The sequence below is a fragment of the Hyla sarda genome, chromosome 5, assembly GCF_029499605.1.
Source record: "Hyla sarda isolate aHylSar1 chromosome 5, aHylSar1.hap1, whole genome shotgun sequence".
Lineage (NCBI taxonomy): Eukaryota > Metazoa > Chordata > Amphibia > Anura > Hylidae > Hyla > Hyla sarda.
Window position 1 is genome coordinate 186399747 of NC_079193.1, and position 19548 is coordinate 186419294.

Consider the following 19548-nt stretch of genomic DNA (forward strand, 5'->3'; position numbering starts at 1 on the left):
AAAAGTTTATTCATGTGGTTATTTTCCACTATTGTGCAAACAAACAAAAAATTCAATTTATTCAGCTTTTTGGGCGCAATATCCTAAACTAGGCAAAAAAAAATCCCCACTAGAAAAACTGCAAGTGAAAAGAAATATTGCAAAAATGTTCATGCAAATGTTAAATTCTCCCAAATGTGTATAAATCTGCAGCATTTTCTGTGGATTTTGACTCCCACACTGAAGGCAATGGGGGGGGAAAAAAATAAACAAATTTGAAGAACACCCAACACAAGAATTGACATGTTGCCGATTTAAATTTGATCCAATCATCATGTGTGACTCTACTCTAAAGTGGTATCACACTAGAACAAGGTACTTCGTCCTATTAGACTATATGAAGAGCACAGAGGAGGTGCCCTTGAAGGAGTGCCTCCTCCTTTAACCCCCTTAAGGACATAGGGCGTATCCATACGCCCCCGTTTCCAAGTCCTTAAGGACCGAGGGCGTATGGATACGCCCTGAGCATTTCCGGCCCCCACCGTTAGCCGGAGGGGAGCCGGAGCCGGATGCCTGCTGAAATCGTTCAGCAGGCATCCCGGCATATCGCCCAGGGGGGTCATTATGTCCCCCCATGTCGGCGATTGCCGCAGATCGCTGGACAATTCAGTCCAGCGATCTGCGGCGGATTCCGGGTCAATCGGGTCTCCAGTGACCCGATGACCCGGAATTACTGGCTGATCGGGGCCGTCAGAGACAGCCCCGAACAGCCAGAGCCTGCAGCGGTGAGGTGGCACTGGTGCAACCTCACGATCGCCCTGATTCGTCGGCCGGATTACCGGCCGACCAATCAGGGCGCCTGCTGCGGGTGTCACTCCCGCAACCCGCTCCGCCCCTCTTCCGGAGGACGTGAGCGGGTGCGGGAAGACGACCCCCGGTGCTGGGGACCCCGATCCCCGGCGTCCCTGTTGGGATCGGGGCCCCAGGAGCGACGGCGGCGGCGGCGAGGGACAGTCCTGTGTGGATCGTTGGAGGTGAGTGACAGCCTCCTGCTGTTGCTTAGCAACAGCTCCCAGCATGCAACAAGGGCATGCTGGGAGCTGTAGTTATGCAACAGCAGGAGGCAGACCACCACAACTCCCAGCATGCCCTTATGGGCATGCTGGGACTTGTAGTTTTGCAACAGCTGGAGGCACATTCTTTCTATGGAAAAGTGTACCTTCAGCTGTTGTGTAACTACAACTCCCAGCTTGCACAAACAGCTCAAGTGCATGCTGGGAGTTGTAGTGGTGCATCTGGTGGTTGCATAACTACAACTCCCAGCATGCCCGTTGGCTGTCGGTGACTGCTGAGAGTTGTAGTTTTGCAGCAGCTGAAGGCACACTGAGTTAAGTAGTAAACCAGTGTGTCTCCAGCTGTTGCATAACTACAATCCCCAGCATCCCCAGCCAATGTAGTATGCCTCCGGCTGTTGCATAACTACAAGACCCAGCATGCCCTTCCGCTGTCCGTACATGCTGGGGGTTGTAGCTTTTGCAACAGCTGAAGGCACACTGGTTGCAAAACACTGAGTTTGTTACCAAACTCGGTGTTTCACAACCTGTGTGTCTCCTGCTGTTGCAAAACTACAACTCCCAGCATGCACTGATAGACCGTCCATGCTGGGAGTTGTAGTTTTGCAACAGCTGGATGTCCCCCCCCCCCCCCTCCCCCCAATGTGAACGTACAGGGTACACTCACATGGGCGGAGGATTACAGTAAGTATCTGGCTGCAAGTTTGAGCTGCAGCAAATTTTCTGCCGCTGCTCAAACTGCCAGCGAGAAACTACTGTGAACCCCCCGCCCGTGCGACTGTACCCTAAAAACACTACACTACACTACCACAAAATAAAATAAAAAGTAAAAAACACTACAAATACACATACCCCTACACAGCCCCCCTCCCCAATAAAAATGAAAAACGTCTGGTACGCCACTGTTTCCAGAACGGAGCCTCCAGCTGTTGCAAAACAACTACTCCCAGTATTGCCAGATAGCCACTGACTGTCCAGGCATGCTGGGAGTTTTACAACAGCTGGAGGCACCCTGTTTGGGAATCACTGGCGTAGAATACCCCTATGTCCACCCCTATGCAAGTCCCTAATTTAGACCTCAAATGCGCATGGCGCTCTCACTTTGGAGCCCTGTCGTATTTCAAGGCAACAGTTTAGGGTCACATATGGGGTATCGCCGTACTCGGGAGAAATTGGGCTTCAAATTTTGGCGGATATTTTCTGCTATTACCCTTTTAAAAAAATGTAAAATTTTTGGGAAAACAGCCATTTTAGGTAAAAATTATTATTTTTTTTTTACATATACAAAAGTCATGAAACACCTGTGGGGTATAAAGGTTCACTTAACCCCTTGTTACGTTCCCCGAGGGGTCTAGTTTCCAAAATGGTATGCCATGTGTTTTTTTTTTGCTGTCCTGGCACCATAGGGGCTTCCTAAATGCGGCACGCCCCCAGAGCAAAATTTGCTTTCAAAAAGCCAAATGTGACTCCTTCTCTTCTGAGACCTGTAGTGCGCCAGCAGAGCACTTTTCACCCCCATATGGGGTGTTTTCTGAATCGGGAGAAATTGGGCTTCAAATTTTGGGGGGTATTTTCTGCTATTACACTTTTTAAAAATGTAAAATTTTTGGGAAATCAAGCATTTTAGGTAAAAAAAAAAATAATTTTTTTTACATATGCAAAAGTCGTGAAACACCTGTGGGGTATTAAGGTTCACTTTACCCCTTGTTACGTTCCCTGAGGGGTCTAGTTTCCAAAATGGTATGCCATGTGGGTTTTTTTGTTGTCCTGGCACCATAGGGGCTTCCTAAAGGTGACATGCCCCCCAAAAACCATTTGTCGCTCCTTCCCTTCTGAGCCCTCTACTGCGCCCGCCGAACAATTAACATAGACATATGAGGTATGTCCTTACTCGAGAGAAATTGGGTTTCAAATACAAGTAAAAATTTTCTCCTTTTTGCCCCTTGCAAAAATTCAAAAATTGGGTCTACAAGAACATGCGAGTGTAAAAAATGAAGATTTTGAATTTTCTCCTTCACTTTGCTGCTATTCCTGTGAAACACCTAAAGGGTTAATACACTTACTGAATGTCATTTTGGATACTTTGGGGGGTGTAGTTTTTATAATGGGGTCTTTTATGGGGTATTTCTAATATGAAGACCCTTCAAATCCACTTCAAACCTGAACTGGTCCATGAAAAATAGCGAGTTTGAAAATTTTGTGAAAAATTTCTAAATTGCTGCTGAACTTTGAAGCCCTCTGGTGTCTTCCAAAAGTAAAAACTCATAAATTTTATGATGCAAACATAAAGTAGACATATTGTATATGTGAACCCAAAAAAAATTTATTTTGAATATCCATTTTCCTTACAAGCAGAGAGCTTCAAAGTTAGAAAAATGCTAAATTTTCTTTTTTTTCATCAAATTTTGGGATTTTTCACCAAGAAAGGATGCAAGTTACCATAAAATTTTACCACTAAGTTAAAGTAGAATATGTCACGAAAAAACAATCTCGGAATCAGAATGATAACTAAAAGCATTCCAGAGTTATTAATGTTTAAAGTGACAGTGGTCAGAATTGCAAAAAACGCTCCGGTCCTTAAGGTGAAAAAGGGCTCGGTCCTTAAGGGGTTAAAGGGCTCAGCACTACCATGTATTTTTATAGTTGTTCATTCATTTGACAGATGTGAGTAGATGGTAAACATTCACTGTTAAAATAAAAAATGAACAATATACTTGTTTATAAGGAGGTCGGGGGGAAACAGTTGTGGCAACTTTTTAGTCACTTGTCATCAGGCATATTTTAAGTCCAGATAACAACCACAACAACTGGAAGGTAATCTTATTGTCAGAGTTGTTCTACCCTTCACTAAGCAACTATTTAAAAAAATGTTCTAGAGTAGCAAATATTGTTACTAGAACAGATTATCTCCACACAAAATTAGAAATACACTTCTGATAATATTATTCACTACACAACGATTTCATATTTCGGTAACCATGTAAATCTCCACTGTTCCGCTCCAATACTTTCCACTTTGCAATTTGTTCAGGGCACTTTGATAGCTTCAATGATTGCCGATACTTTGTCAACAAAAGGTGCTGACACTGAGGAAAAAATAAAAAGGACTTTTCACAAAACACTAAAACGCTCTAAAAATAATGTATATTTTTAGTGAAGAAAGGAACAATTGGAACTTCCAGTTATGATCAAAACAACGTAACTTGATAACAACAATACTGCACAAAGCCAATTAAGGCTAAACTGATCATACAAAGCTCACGAAGAATAGAGATGGCAGCCAAAATTTATTTTTCAAAAATTACTTTTCTTTTGGTATTTATTTTTTTTTTTTTTGAATAGTACACTTTAGCTGCTAAAAGCCCTTCACTGACATATGCCAAACTAAATGGCTCAAAGAGACCAGAACTTCCACTTTTCTTGCAAAGGATCTGATTCCATTTTTGGCATACAAGGTAAAGTATGAGCCTACAGATTTCTATTGATACCGCTTTATGTATCTGTACAACAAGGATTGTTATACTGATTTTACTTTATCTGAGCTTAGCACAGGGCTATGCAAAACTCATTGGGCATACAGGATACTGTTTGTATGAATACACAGTTAGGTTATGTTCACACGATGGAATGGCAACACGGAGAATCTCTGTGTGGACATTCCGCAAACTGCGGGGCGCCAGCATAATATGCCGATGCTGGGACCTAACAGGAATGCGCCATCTCATAGATGGCTATGCATTCCGTGCAGACTCAGCACAAAGAATGAACGTGTTCATTCTTTGTGCAGACATGGAAAATGAAATTTCAGTGCCAGAAACATCTGGCACGGAAATTCCGCTGTATGCACAGCGCAGCAGAATCCTGTTAATTTCATTAGGACTCTGCTGCAGCAGAATCTGTGATGGATTTCAATGCAGAAGCAGACACGGAATTTCTGCCATGTGAACATGGCTTTTACAGGGTAGGGTCACACAGCCTATATGCTGCGTTTTATACGGCGTCTTATACGGCGAATACACACCTATCGGGTCGGTCCCTGCGGCCATCAATAGCCGGGACCCGCGGCTAATACAGGTACAGATGAGTGAATTTACAGTAAATTAGATTCGTCACGAACTTCTCGGCTCGACAGTAGATGACTTATCCTACATAAATTAGTTCAGCTTTCAGGTGCTCCCGTGGGCTGGAAAAGGTGGATACAGTCCTAGGAGACTCTTTCCTAGGAATGTATCCACCTTTTCCAGCCCACCGGAGCACCGGAAAGCTGAACTAATTTATGCAGGAGAAGTGATCAACTGCCGAGCCGAGAAGTTCGTGACGAATCGAATTTACTAAATACAGGACATCACCGATCGCAGTTATGCCCTGTATTAACCCTTCAGACACGGCGATCAAAGCTGACTGCCGCGTCTGAAGCGAAAGTGACACTAACCCGGCTGCTCAGTCAGGCTGTTCGGGACCGCTGCGGTGAAATCGCGGCGTCCCGAACTGCTTACAGGACACCGGGAGGGACCTTACCTGCCTCCTCGGTGTCTGCTCCGTGCCGGGATCCCCTGCATGGCGGCGCTCCCCTGCATGGCGGCGCTCTCCTTCGACGTCATCACATCGTCGCACACGCCGTCCAGTCATCCAATAAGAGCCGCGTGCGTAGCGACGTGATGACGGAGAGCGTGGATCCCGGGGAAGAAGATGTCCAGAGCGTTGGGGACACCACGGGGATGAGGCGACAGCGATGGAGCGACATCCAGGGCAGCAGTGACTGGTCCGGAGCGGTGGGGACATGCATTACCTCCTATAACAGTGGTTTTCAACCTGTGGACCTCCAGATGTTGCAAAATTACAACTCCCAGCATGCCCGGACAGCCAACGGCTGTCCGGGCATGCTGGGAGTTGTAGTTTTACAAAATCTGGAGGTCCGCAGGTTGAAGATCCCTGTTGGGTGCAGAATCTTTTTTTTCTAGATTTTGCACCTTTAAAAATTGGCTGCGTCTTATATGCCTGTGCGTCCTATAGGGCGAAAAATACGGTAATATCTGCATTTATAGGCACTAAGTTGATGTCATTTTGTTATAAACTCCTGACTGGGCTTGATTTATTTATTTATTTTAGGTGAGTGCATATGGATATGTTTGTATAAACCTATACCATCTTATTACAACAGAATAAAGCCAGGAAGGACAGTGCATCAACATAACACTTCAATAGCAGAAGAAAAGGATTCCTTATTTTCTCTAAATACTGTAACATCCACCATCACAACACAAGGAAACTAGTTTCAACCGAACTGTCTTATCTCTCTTTTGATGGTGTAAACCAATAGATACCTATACATGGTAGCAAGATGCTATGCAGTGTCCCAGAGTTTAATCCCATAGCTCTTCCCTATTTTGGGTATGCTTGCCTAAATATTCATGCTGAGACCTGGTTCCATTTATAAGCACAGGGACACAGCCAGCCTTCTTCAGTTTATAGGTTCTGTCTCACGTCTCACATTATCACTTTAAAAGCCTCGACAAAAGTACGAGTTCTAGGATGTTTAACATAGAAAGCTTGGCAAAGTGTTACAAGTGTGTAAACTTGCTAAACAGATTTCCTCTGAAAGCTGCTATAGAACAAAGTTCTTTCTCACACCCTGCGGATCCTCAGCACTTCTTCTAGGGAACCCTACCCTGGCGTCAATGTCACTTACAGTCCATTACTGGGCGATTTAACTACATGATAGCCCTGTAATAAAACCGTTATGCAAGATTTAAGAAGGAAATATGCATTTTTATTACAAGCTCCAGTTACAAGGAATACATTTTCACAACACAGCCAGCTATTCCTTCCGTAATGAAAACATTAGCCGAGCAATATTTTCTCTCACATTACATAAGAATGAGGTAAAGAAAGGGCAGAGGAATTTCGGATTTTTCCAAGAACAGTTCATAAAGAAGCGGCACAGGCTTCTTCTAAATGTATGGTCATCATTGGAGACAATGGCCAAATCCCACTGCAGAAAGGACTGAAATCCTGGTAGTATACTTCAACTTCATAGCGAACGCAAAGGGGACATGGACCCAAAACGATTAGATAAAATGAACTAGTTTGAATGTTATATGAAGAAACTTCTGAACATTTCTAGAATATTTTGTGCTCTAGTTTCTTACAATCTTTGAAATCTCTTTATGCTGTCAGTGAAAGGGTACATTGTCGTGTGTATCTAATCCCATCCGAACAGTGCCAAAAAGAAGAATATTGATACATGTCATTTTTGGAGTAATCTCAGAAGTGAGGCATTGTTTTTTTTGTTTTTTTAAATATCAGTTACAAAATGTATTTAAAGGGGTTCTCCGGTGCTGCTTAGACATCTTATCCCCTATCCATTACTGAGTGTGCATGTGTATGAGGAATCGAACGGAATAGCTTCACAAGTGTTTAGCTGACATTTATTTAAGGCCTATGGGCACCTTACATGATACAATAAGTGGAAAGCCAGTTGCCATAGTTCCATTCTACAGTAAAGACAGCCACTCACTTTTCACACAATACAACCAGATAACACAAGAAATCTAATAGAAATGTAATAGAGGACACTGGTAAAACTGAATGTCATTTACAATCAAGGCAAGACAATATGCTAATGGAACACTGTACGCATATTGTTTTATCTGCAGCCCCTTTCTAGGCCAAAGATCACTGACTTGCCGACAGTCAATTGTCTATTACAGATAATGTAAAAACCTAGAACAATAAGACAATTGTAAGAATGCCATCCATAGCCCATCAGCTTGGTCATGAGTTCGCTCTTGTATAATCTCCTCTCAGAACTAGATGCTTTCTGTAGTCTGTCCTGACAGTCAGCCTGTAAAACCTGGGAAGCTTATGATTTATGCATGCTTAGCCACCGCATTCCATTGGTCCAATGACTACATTAAACTACTTTATAAACCACAATGGTTTGGCTAGAAGGAAATGTCTATACAAACCCATAAGCCACAATCTTCAATGCAAATAATAGAGGAGACTTAATGATCCCTGGGTGTACATGTGAAATGTGGAGCTGCCAAATAGGTATGTGGTAAAAGGAATGTGAAGAAGCTGACATCTGAGACTGGGGGCACTTGTACAGCACTGATAAATATGCAGCCTTAGTACAGACATGATGCGGGGCTGTTTGACTTTACTGCTACAACGCACAAGTTCTGCATCACGTCTACACCAGCTTCAGCAATCCCAAAGAGTTTAAATGGTGTGACTGCCAGCTCGTGCCTGTTCTATACCCCATTTCTGAAATCCGTACATGAAATGCAGGGAGGGGTTAATAGTTGAACACTCTGGCTTCATGATTTATACCACAAATGACAAGAACTTATTTGATGGCGAACAACTTTTCTTATCACGTAGGGAAACAAATGATGGCATCACCTTTTAATCTGCATTTCTAAAATTATGGCTGGTGTTCTACAGTTTACGCATAGGAAATATTAACCATGTGATGTGCAATGTAAAGATTTGATGCTCCATGTAGACACCTCCACCCTGCCTGTCTCTCTTAGGCTATATTTACTAGTGAAATTCTGCAGGAATATTCAGCTCGGAAATTCCCCTACTTGTTTTCAATAGGATTCTGCTGCGCTGTGCACACATCAGAATTTAGCCTTACAATAGAAAATCGAGGCAGGGCGCAGGGGATGAGTCCCAACATACCCCATTGTGTAGGGGGGGGGCAGGGGGCAAGTGGAGAAGTGATGCAGAGTGTATCAGAAATCCATGGGTCCCCCTGCATCGTTTCTTCACCTGCCTCCTGCTCCCCCTGTACAATGGTATATGCAAGTATCACAAATCCATGGGTCAAAGGCTCCACCCCCTTCTCCTGCTCCCCCCTGTACAATGGTATATGCAAGTATCACAAATCCAAGGGTCAAAGGCTCCCCCCTGCACAATGGTATATGCAAGTATCACAAATCCATGGGTCAAAGGCTCCACCCCCTTCTCCTGCTCCCCCCTGTACAATGGTATATGCAAGTATCACAAATCCAAGGGTCAAAGGCTCCACCCCCTTCTCCTGCTCCCCCCTGCACAATGGTATATGCAAGTATCACAAATCCAAGGGTCAAAGGCTCCCCCCTGCACAATGGTATATGCAAGTATCACAAATCCATGGGTCAAAGGCTCCACCCCCTTCTCCTGCTCCCCCCTGTACAATGGTATATGCAAGTATCACAAATCCAAGGGTCAAAGGCTCCACCCCCTTCTCCTGCTCCCCCCTGCACAATGGTATATGCAAGTATCACAAATCCATGGGTCAAAGGCTCCACCCCCTTCTCCTGCTCCCCCCTGCACAATGGTATATGCAAGTATCACAAATCCATGGGTCAAAGGCTCCACCCCCTTCTCCTGCTCCCCCCTCCCTGCATCACTTCTTTTCAAGTCCCCTGCTCCTCTACACAATGGTGTATGTTCGTTTCACAAATTCACGGTTTCTAGTCTATCCTCACCACCCCCGTTGTAAAAGGTCTTCTGTTTAAATTTTCCATGTGGTAAAAGAAAAACTTTAGAACGCTGGCACAAGTCTACAAATGTAAATTAGACTGCAGGGCACATTCACACATGCAGCTTTGATTCAATTTATGAAGCTAAAACAAGAGGCAGATACTGAGGGGTAGGGTAGAACAGGGAAGAATCTACTCTCATAATAAAGACTTGTTTTCTCCATTTTTGGGGGGTGTTGAGTTGCAGACTTTTGTGCAATGGATGATTTGCGCCAAAAAAAAAAAAAAAAAGGGACTTTTCATTTAGACTCTTAAGAAAATAACTTAGGGGATGTACTAGAGAGGAAATGCTTTACTTTTTAGATGAGCAGCAGCATATGTTTGCTATGGGGATTTTTTCCTGCTCTGGACAGTTCCTAAAATGGACAGCAGAGGTCAGCAGAGAGCACTGTGGTTGTGACAGAAGAGAAATCCAAAAAGAAAAGCATTTCCTCTGTAGTATATAGCCCCTAAAAAGTACTGGAAGGATTAAGATTTTTTAATAGAAGTAATTTACAAATCTGTTTAACTTTCTGGCACCAGTTGATTTAAAAAATAAAAAAATAAAAGTTTTCCACAGGAGTGGCACTCTGGTATAAAAAAATATATATACATTTTTTTTTTTTTTAATCAATTTGTGCCATAAAGTAAAAAAAGATTTCTAGATTACTTCTATTTAAAAATCATAATCCTTCCAGTAGTTATCCGCTGCTGTATACTACAGAGGAAGTTCTTTTCTTTTTGAATTTCCTTTCTGTCTGACCACAGTGCTCTCTGCTGACATTTCTGTCCATGTCAGGAACTGTCCAGAGCAGGAACAAATCCCCATAGCAAACCTATTCTGCTCTGGGCAGTTCCTGGCATGGACAGAGGTGTCAGCAGAGGGAACTGTGGTCAGACAGAGAAGGAGTTCGTAAAAAAATAAAAATAAACTGTTTGTCCATTTTGTTTTCAGATAAACAGAATAGAGTTTTGCACTCTTTGGGCAGGTTGGACAGGTGGGAAGGGCTTAGCAAAAAGTGGGCATGTTTTCCATAAAATGGGGGGGGGGGGGGGGGGGGCAGTTCAAATGTGCCAAAAATGTCAAATTAAAAGATTGTGCAATCTGATGCTACTCAGTCTAAAGATGCACTAGAAGTGTGCACTACTTTTAAATATCTAGAATGAAAGAGAATGTCCAGTCTATGCTAAGAATCACACGCTTATTTATTTCTCCCTTCCCAGAGGGCGGCAGTCATGTTGCTTGTTTCCATTCAGCTGTGTATAAAAACAACAGGAAGGTTGAAGAAAAACATATAGGTAGACCAAGGAAGACAAAGTGTTAGGATAGAAATCTTAACACAATGGGGGAGATTTATCAAAACCTGTGCAGAGGAAAAGTTGCCCAGTTGCCCATAGCAACCAATCAGATCGCTTCTTTCATTTTTAACAAGGCCTCTGCAAAATAAAAGAAGCGATCTGATTGGTTGCTATGGGCAACTGGTCAACTTTTCCTTTGCACAGGTTTTGATAAATCTCCCCCAATATGCCTGGAAAAACTTAAAGCAAATTGGTGGAAATAGGATGTGTGACAAGTGGAAGAAACTAAGCTGTGATGTTTGTCCCAGTGACCACACCAATAGAGGCATCAGAAAAGTATCCCTCAAGTATCCCTGTAATAATACTTATTTGTTATGAAAACTGGGGAGGGGGCATCAAGAGCGCTCATTCCAAACTGTTACCATGGGTTTTAGATGAAATGAAAAAAATTATATGAATAAAATCTGTAGAGAAAAAAAAGACCATGTCCATCTGCCTGGAACTAGAACCCCTTTGGGTGTTATCCTGTAACATCACTCACACATAGAAACAGCTGTAACACAGGAGACCCTATGTCATAGTCACATCATCCTGCAGGACATAGCTGTATAACAGGGGACTAGAGACCCTATGTCATAGTCACATCATCCTGCAGGACATAGCTGTATAACAGGGGACTAGAGACCCTATGTCATAGTCACATCATCCTGCAGGACATAGCTGTATAACAGGGGACTAGAGACCCTATGTCAGTCACATCATCCTGCAGGACATAGCTGTATAACAGGGGACTAGAGACCCTATGTCATAGTCACATCATCCTGCAGGACATAGCTGTATAACAGGGGACTAGAGACCCTATGTCATAGTCACATCATCCTGCAGGACATAGCTGTATAACAGGGGACTAGAGACCCTATGTCATAGTCACATCATCCTGCAGGACATAGCTGTATAACAGGGGACTAGAGACCCTATGTCAGTCACATCATCCTGCAGGACATAGCTGTATAACAGGGGACTAGAGACCCTATGTCATAGTCACATCATCCTGCAGGACATAGCTGTATAACAGGGGACTAGAGACCCTATGTCAGTCACATCATCGTGCAGGACATAGCTGTATAACAGGGGACTAGAGACCCTATGTCATAGTCACATCATCCTGCAGGACATAGCTGTATAACAGGGGACTAGAGACCCTATGTCATAGTCACATCATCCTGCAGGACATAGCTGTATAACAGGGGACTAGAGACCCTATGTCATAGTCACATCATCCTGCAGGACCACTGCATACAGTATATAAACAGCTGTATAACAGGGGAGTAGAGATCCTATGTATGTCATAATCACATCATCCTGCAGGACCACTACATACAGAATATAAACAGCTGTATAACAGGGGAGTAGAGATCCTATGTATGTCATAGTCACATCATCCTGCAGGACATAGCTGTATAACAGGGGACTAGAGACCCTATGTCATAGTCACATCATCCTGCAGGACATAGCTGTATAACAGGGGACTAGAGACCCTATGTCATAGTCACATCATCCTGCAGGACATAGCTGTATAACAGGGGACTAGAGACCATATGTCATAGTCACATCATCCTGCAGGACATAGCTGTATAACAGGGGACTAGAGACCATATGTCATAGTCACATCATCCTGCAGGACATAGCTGTATAACAGGGGACTAGAGACCCTATGTCATAGTCACGTCATAGTCACATCATCCTGCAGGACATAGCTGTATAACAGGGGACTAGAGACCCTATGTCATAGTCACGTCATCCTGCAGGACCACTACATACAGTATTTAAACAGCTGTATAACAGGAGAGTAGAGTTCCTATGTATGTCATAATCACATCATCCTTCAGGACCACTACATACAGTATATAAACAGCTGTATAACAGGGGACTAGAGATCCTATGTATGTCATAGTCACGTCATCCTGCAGGACCACTGCATACAGTATATAAACAGCTGTATAACAGGGGAGTAGAGATCCTATGTATGTCATAGTGATGTCATCCTGCAGGACCACTACATACAGTATATAAACAGCTGTATAACAGGGGACTAGAGATCATATGTATGTCAGTCACATTATCCTGCAGGACCACTACATACAGTATATAAACAGCTGTATAACAGGGGAGTAGAGATCCTATGTATGTCATAGTCACGTCATCCTGCAGGACCACTACATACAGTATATAAACAGCTGTATAACAGGGGACTAGAGATCCTAAGTCATAGTCACAACACTACATACAGTATATAAACAGCTGTATAACAGGGGACTAGAGATCCTATGTATGTCATAGTCATGTCATCCTGCAGGACCACTACATACAGTATATAAACAGCTGTATAACAGGGGAGTAGAGATCATATATATGTCATAGTCACGTCATCCTGCAGGACCACTACATACAGAATATAAACAGCTGTATAACAGGGGAGTAGAGATCCTATGTCATAGTCACAACATCCTGCAGGACACAACACTACATACAGTATATAAACAGCTGTATAACAGGGGAGTAGAGATCCTATGTATGTCATAGTCATGTCATCCTGCAGGACCACTACATACAGTATATAAACAGCTGTATAACAGGGGACTAGAGATCATATGTATGTCATAGTCACGTCATCCTGCAGGACCTCTACATACAGTATATAAACAGCTGTATAACAGGGGAGTAGAGATCCTATGTATGTCATAGTCATGTCATCCTGCAGGACCACTACATACAGTATATAAACAGCTGTATAACAGGGGACTAGAGATCATATGCATGTCAGTCACATCATCCTGCAGGACACACCACTACATACAGTATATAAACAGCTGTATAACAGGGGAGTTGAGATCCTATGTCATAGTCATATCATCCTGCAAGTCCACTACGTACAGTATATAAACAGCTGTATAACAGGGGACTAGAGATCCTATGTCATAGTCACAACATCCTGCAGGACACAACACTACATACAGTATATAAACAGCTGTATAACAGGGGAGTTGAGATCCTATGTCATAGTCATATCATCCTGCAAGTCCACTACGTACAGTATATAAACAGCTGTATAACAGGGGACTAGAGATCCTATGTCATAGTCACAACATCCTGCAGGACACAACACTACATACAGTATATAAACAGCTGTATAACAGGGGACTAGAGATCATATGCATGTCAGTCACATCATCCTGCAGGACACACCACTACATACAGTATATAAACAGCTGTATAACAGGGGAGTTGAGATCCTATGTCATAGTCATATCATCCTGCAGGACACAACACTACATACAGTATATAAACAGCTGTATAACAGGGGATAAGAGATGATATAACATCATCTGCTACACACAGAACCTCATATAAATGGCCATATAGTAGAGACAGGCAATATTACACAGTAACACACAGTGCTGTACCTCACATATAAACAGCTGTATAACAGAACTGACAGCAGATCCTATGTCATAGTCACATTACTCTGCAGCATATAATACTACATACAGTACACAAACAGCTGTATAACAGGGGGGCTAGAGATCCTATGTATATCATTCCGTAACATCACTATACTACACATAGGGAGTTTACTAGAGACACTATGAATCCCATACAGTAACATCACTCTACTGGACACTATAACTTACATAAGAACAGCTGTATAACAGGACTGACAGGAGACCCTATGTATGTCAGTCACATCACTGCTACAAATACTACCACATCTAGTATGTAAACAGCTGTATAACAGGGGACTAGAGATCCTATGAATGTCATAGTCACATCACTGCTACAAATACTACCACATACAGCTGTATAACAGGGGACTAGAGACCCTATGTATGTCATAGTCACATCACTGCTACAAATACTACCACATCTAGTATGTAAACAGCTGTATAACAGGGGACTAGAGATCCTATGTATGTCATAGTCACATCACTGCTACAAATACTACCACATCTAGTATGTAAACAGCTGTATAACAGGGGACTAGAGATCCTATGTATGTCATAGTCACATCACTGCTACAAATACTACCACATCTAGTATGTAAACAGCTGTATAACAGGGGACTAGAGACCCTATGTATGTCATAGTCACATCACTGCTACAAATAATACCACATCTAGTATATAAACAGCTGTATAACAGGGGACTAGAGACCCTATGTATGTCATGGTCACATCACTGCTACAAATACTACCACATCTAGTATGTAAACAGCTGTATAACAGGGGACTAGAGACCCTATGTATGTCATGGTCACATCACTGCTACAAATACTACCACATCTAGTATGTAAACAGCTGTATAACAGGGAACTAGAGATCCTATGTATGTCATAGTCACACAAACCTGCAGGACCACTGCATACAGTATATAAACAGCTGTATAACAGGGGACTAGAGACCCTATGTATGTCATAGTCCCATCACTGCTACAAATACTACCACATCTAGTATGTAAACAGCTGTATAACAGGACAGGAGATAATATGGATGACATGCAGTAACACCACCACATGTACAAACAGCTCTATAACAGGGGCTGAGTGTAGATATACCACAAATATCCGTCACACCACCCTGCAAAATACAGTATTACATATTGTATACAAACAGCTGTATAACAGGGGCTGAGTGTAGATACTACAAATATCAGTCACACCACACTGCAAAATACAGTATTACATATTGTATACAAACAGCTGTATAACAGGGGCTGGGGATTCTATGCAGGTCATTGACAGTGACATCATCTTGCTACACATGGGACCTCACTTACAGCTGTATAACAGGGGATTGACAAGAGATCCTGTCATATTGTAACATCAGCCTGCTACATATACTACAGCTGTATAACAGGGGACTGACTAGATCCTATGCATGTCATATTGTAACATACTACAGCTGTATAACAGGGGACTGACTAGATCCTATGCATGTCATATAGTTACACATACTACAGCTGTATAACAGGGGACTGACTGGATCCTATGCATTTCATATTGTAACATACTACAGCTGAATAACAGGGGACTGACTAGATCCTATGCATGTCATATTGTAACATATACTACAGCTATATAACAGGGGACTGACTAGATCCTATGCATGTCATATTGTACCATACTACAGCTGTATAACAGGGGACTGACTGGATCCTATGCATTTCATATTGTAACATACTACAGCTGTATAACAGGGGACTGACTAGATCCTATGCATTTCATATTGTAACATACTACAGCTGTATAACAGGGGACTGACTGGATCCTATGCATTTCATATTGTAACATACTACAGCTGTATAACAGGGGACTGACTAGATCCTATGCATGTCATATTGTAACATATACTACAGCTGTATAACAGGGGACTGACTGGATCCTATGCATGTCATATTGTAACATATACTACAGCTATATAACAGGGGACTGACTAGATCCTATGCATGTCATATTGTAACATATACTACAGCTGTATAACAGGGGACTGACTGGATCCTATGCATGTCATATTGTAACATATACTACAGCTGAATAACAGGGGACTGACTAGATCCTATGCATGTCATATTGTAACATATACTACAGCTATATAACAGGGGACTGACTAGATCCTATGCATGTCATATTGTACCATACTACAGCTGTATAACAGGGGACTGACTGGATCCTATGCATTTCATATTGTAACATACTACAGCTGTATAACGGGACTGACTAGATCCTATGCATTTCATATTGTAACATACTACAGCTGTATAACAGGGGACTGACTGGATCCTATGCATTTCATATTGTAACATACTACAGCTGTATAACAGGGGACTGACTAGATCCTATGCATGTCATATTGTAACATATACTACAGCTGTATAACAGGGGACTGACTGGATCCTATGCATGTCATATTGTAACATATACTACAGCTGTATAACAGGGGACTGACTGGATCCTATGCATGTCATATTGTAACATATACTACAGCTGTATAACAGGGGACTGACTGGATCCTATGCATTTCATATTGTAACATACTACAGCTGTATAACAGGGGACTGACTAGATCCTATGCATGTCATATTGTAACACATACTACAGCTGTATAACAGGGGACTGACTGGATCCTATGCATGTCATATTGTAACATATACTACAGCTGTATAACAGGGAACTGACTAGATCCTATGCATGTCATATTGTAACTGACTGGATCCTATGCATGTCATATTGTAACATACTACAGTTGTATAACAGGGGACTGACTAGATCCTATGCATGTCATATTGTAACACATACTACAGCTGTATAACAGGGGACTGACTGGATCCTATGCATGTCATATTGTAACACATACTACAGCTGTATAACAGGGGACTGACTGGATCCTATGCATGTCATATTGTAACACATACTACAGCTGTATAACAGGGGACTGACTGGATCCTATGCATGTCATATTGTAACACATACTACAGCTGTATAACAGGGGACTGACTGGATCCTATGCATGTCATATTGTAACATATACTACAGCTGTATAACAGGGGACTGACTAGATCCTATGCATGTCATATTGTAACACATACTACAGCTGTATAACAGGGGACTGACTAGATCCTATGCATGTCATATAGTAACATATACTACAGCTGTATAACAGGGGACTGACTAGATCCTATGCATGTCATATAGTAACATATACTACAGCTGTATAACAGGGGACTGACTGGATCCTATGCATGTCATAATCACATCATATAAAGCCGTATAAGAGGTGACCGGAGAGCCCATACATGACCCTCAGTATCGCCACCATCCCGCACATAGAGCGGTATAACGGGGGAGTGCAGCCCCTCCACAGGGACCCTCCACATAGACTTGCCCCCGCTCCCGGTGCGTGCAGTTCCGTCCGGTGTGTACGGTTACCTGAGAGATGAGGGGCACCAGGGTCTGCTCCACGGATTTGGTCTTGATCTCCAGCCCGCTGTCTATGCTGAAGCCGGAGGAGGAGGACGAGGAGACCCCGCTGCTGCTGCACGGAGAAGTGGCCATGACTCGGAGCACTGTGAGGACCGTCCGTGTGCCGCGCTCCCTCTATAGACGAGCTCTCCCGGCACTTCCCGCTCTACGTCCGGTACAGGGGAGCACCTAGAGAACGGAGAGAGGCTCCAAACTAGGAGTACAGGACAAGAGCCATCCCCGCCACAGAGCCACGCTGCGGAGGAGCCCCGCACTGGCCCCGCCCCCTCTCACAGCTCCGCCTCCGGGACAGGCCCCGCCTGCCTGCAACTTTCTCATTCTTCTGTAATTCCTGGCGGGTGACAGCTCTCACCGGGACGGCCAGTGCTTCAGCGCGTACACCCGGAGGACCTAGTACTGGGGGAGGGGGGATACCGCTTTATATTATTCAGTGCTTACTTTCACCAGGTCCATAGAGCATAGTGAAACTCTATGAGACAGGTACACACGACTGACTGTTAGGCTGCGTTCACACCACGTTTTTCAAATATGCTAACCGTATACGGTTTTCCGCAAAAAAACGTATACGACCGTATCAGAAACCGTATGCATAGAGAATGCATTGTAAACCGTATTCCCAATGTTGTGTACGGTTGCATACGGTTTTTGCCATACGTTTTTTAGCGGAAAACCGTATACGGTAACCGTATTTGAAAAACGTGGTGTGAACCCAGCCTTAGGGGGTCGGTCTCCTCAGGAATGCGTAATACATGTGAAAATGACTATCTGGTCTTGCAGGGGCGGACACAGACAGCAAAGGGCCCTTGTGCAAAGAATGTGCCTGCACCCCCCCCCCCCCCCTACATCAATTGTTCAGGAGCCCCTCCCCCTTCATATGTCACATACTCAGGTGAACCCCCATATATCACTTGCTCAGGGGGGCCCCACCCATATCAGTTGCTCAGGAGGACCCCCTCCCCCATATCAGTTGCTCAGGAGGACCCCCTCCCCCATATCAGTTGCTCAGGAGGACCCCCTCCCCCATATCAGTTGCTCAGGAGGACCCCCTCCCCCATATCAGTTGCTCAGGAGGACCTCCTCCCCCATATCAGTTGCTCAGGAGGACCCCCTCCCCCTTATCAGTTGCCCATATCAGTTGTTAATTATTTATTAAGGCCCCCCCATATGCTCATTCAGGCCCCCTATATCGATGCTCTGAGACAGTGACAGACAGTCCCATCAGACCTCAGATCAGATTAAATAAATTAATAAAACGTACCTCTCCTGCTCCGCTGCTCTCCATGTCCGCCAGGGTGTCACGAAGTGAGCGCCTTCCCTGTTGGTCTCTAACAGCCAGCGCTGCACAGTCACGTGACCTGAATGCATACAGCGTCAGGTCATAGTGTGCGCTGTACGCAGTCAGTCTGGAGGAGACCAGGGAGGAGGGGGAGGCCAGAGGGGTAAGTAACGCTCCTCAGAACTGTAGTAAGTTCCTTTTACGCCAGATGAAAAGTAGGGGAAGGTATGTGGAGATCCTGCGTTTTCCACTTTTTGCTGTTTAAATATCTATATGGTGGCACTGACAAGTGGTAGCTTAGAAAAAAAAAAGGCCTAGCGCCTCATGCGACATTCAGCAGCAGCACAAGCAGTCAGACGGTTATACCACTAT

The 19548-nt window shown here is 43.6% G+C and overlaps 1 protein-coding gene across 1 annotated transcript in view; it reads right to left on the bottom strand.

Moving 5' to 3' along the window:
• The window catches only part of CTNNAL1 (catenin alpha like 1), a 229331-nt gene extending 211155 nt beyond the window's left edge, over positions 1 to 18176 (bottom strand). Inside the window, exon 1 of the mRNA XM_056520912.1 lies at positions 17847 to 18176. Coding sequence (XP_056376887.1) covers positions 17847 to 17972 — 126 coding nt within the window. The 5' untranslated portion in view covers positions 17973 to 18176. The remainder of the gene's footprint in view (positions 1 to 17846) is intronic.
• Between the last annotated feature and the right edge of the window lie 1372 nt (positions 18177 to 19548).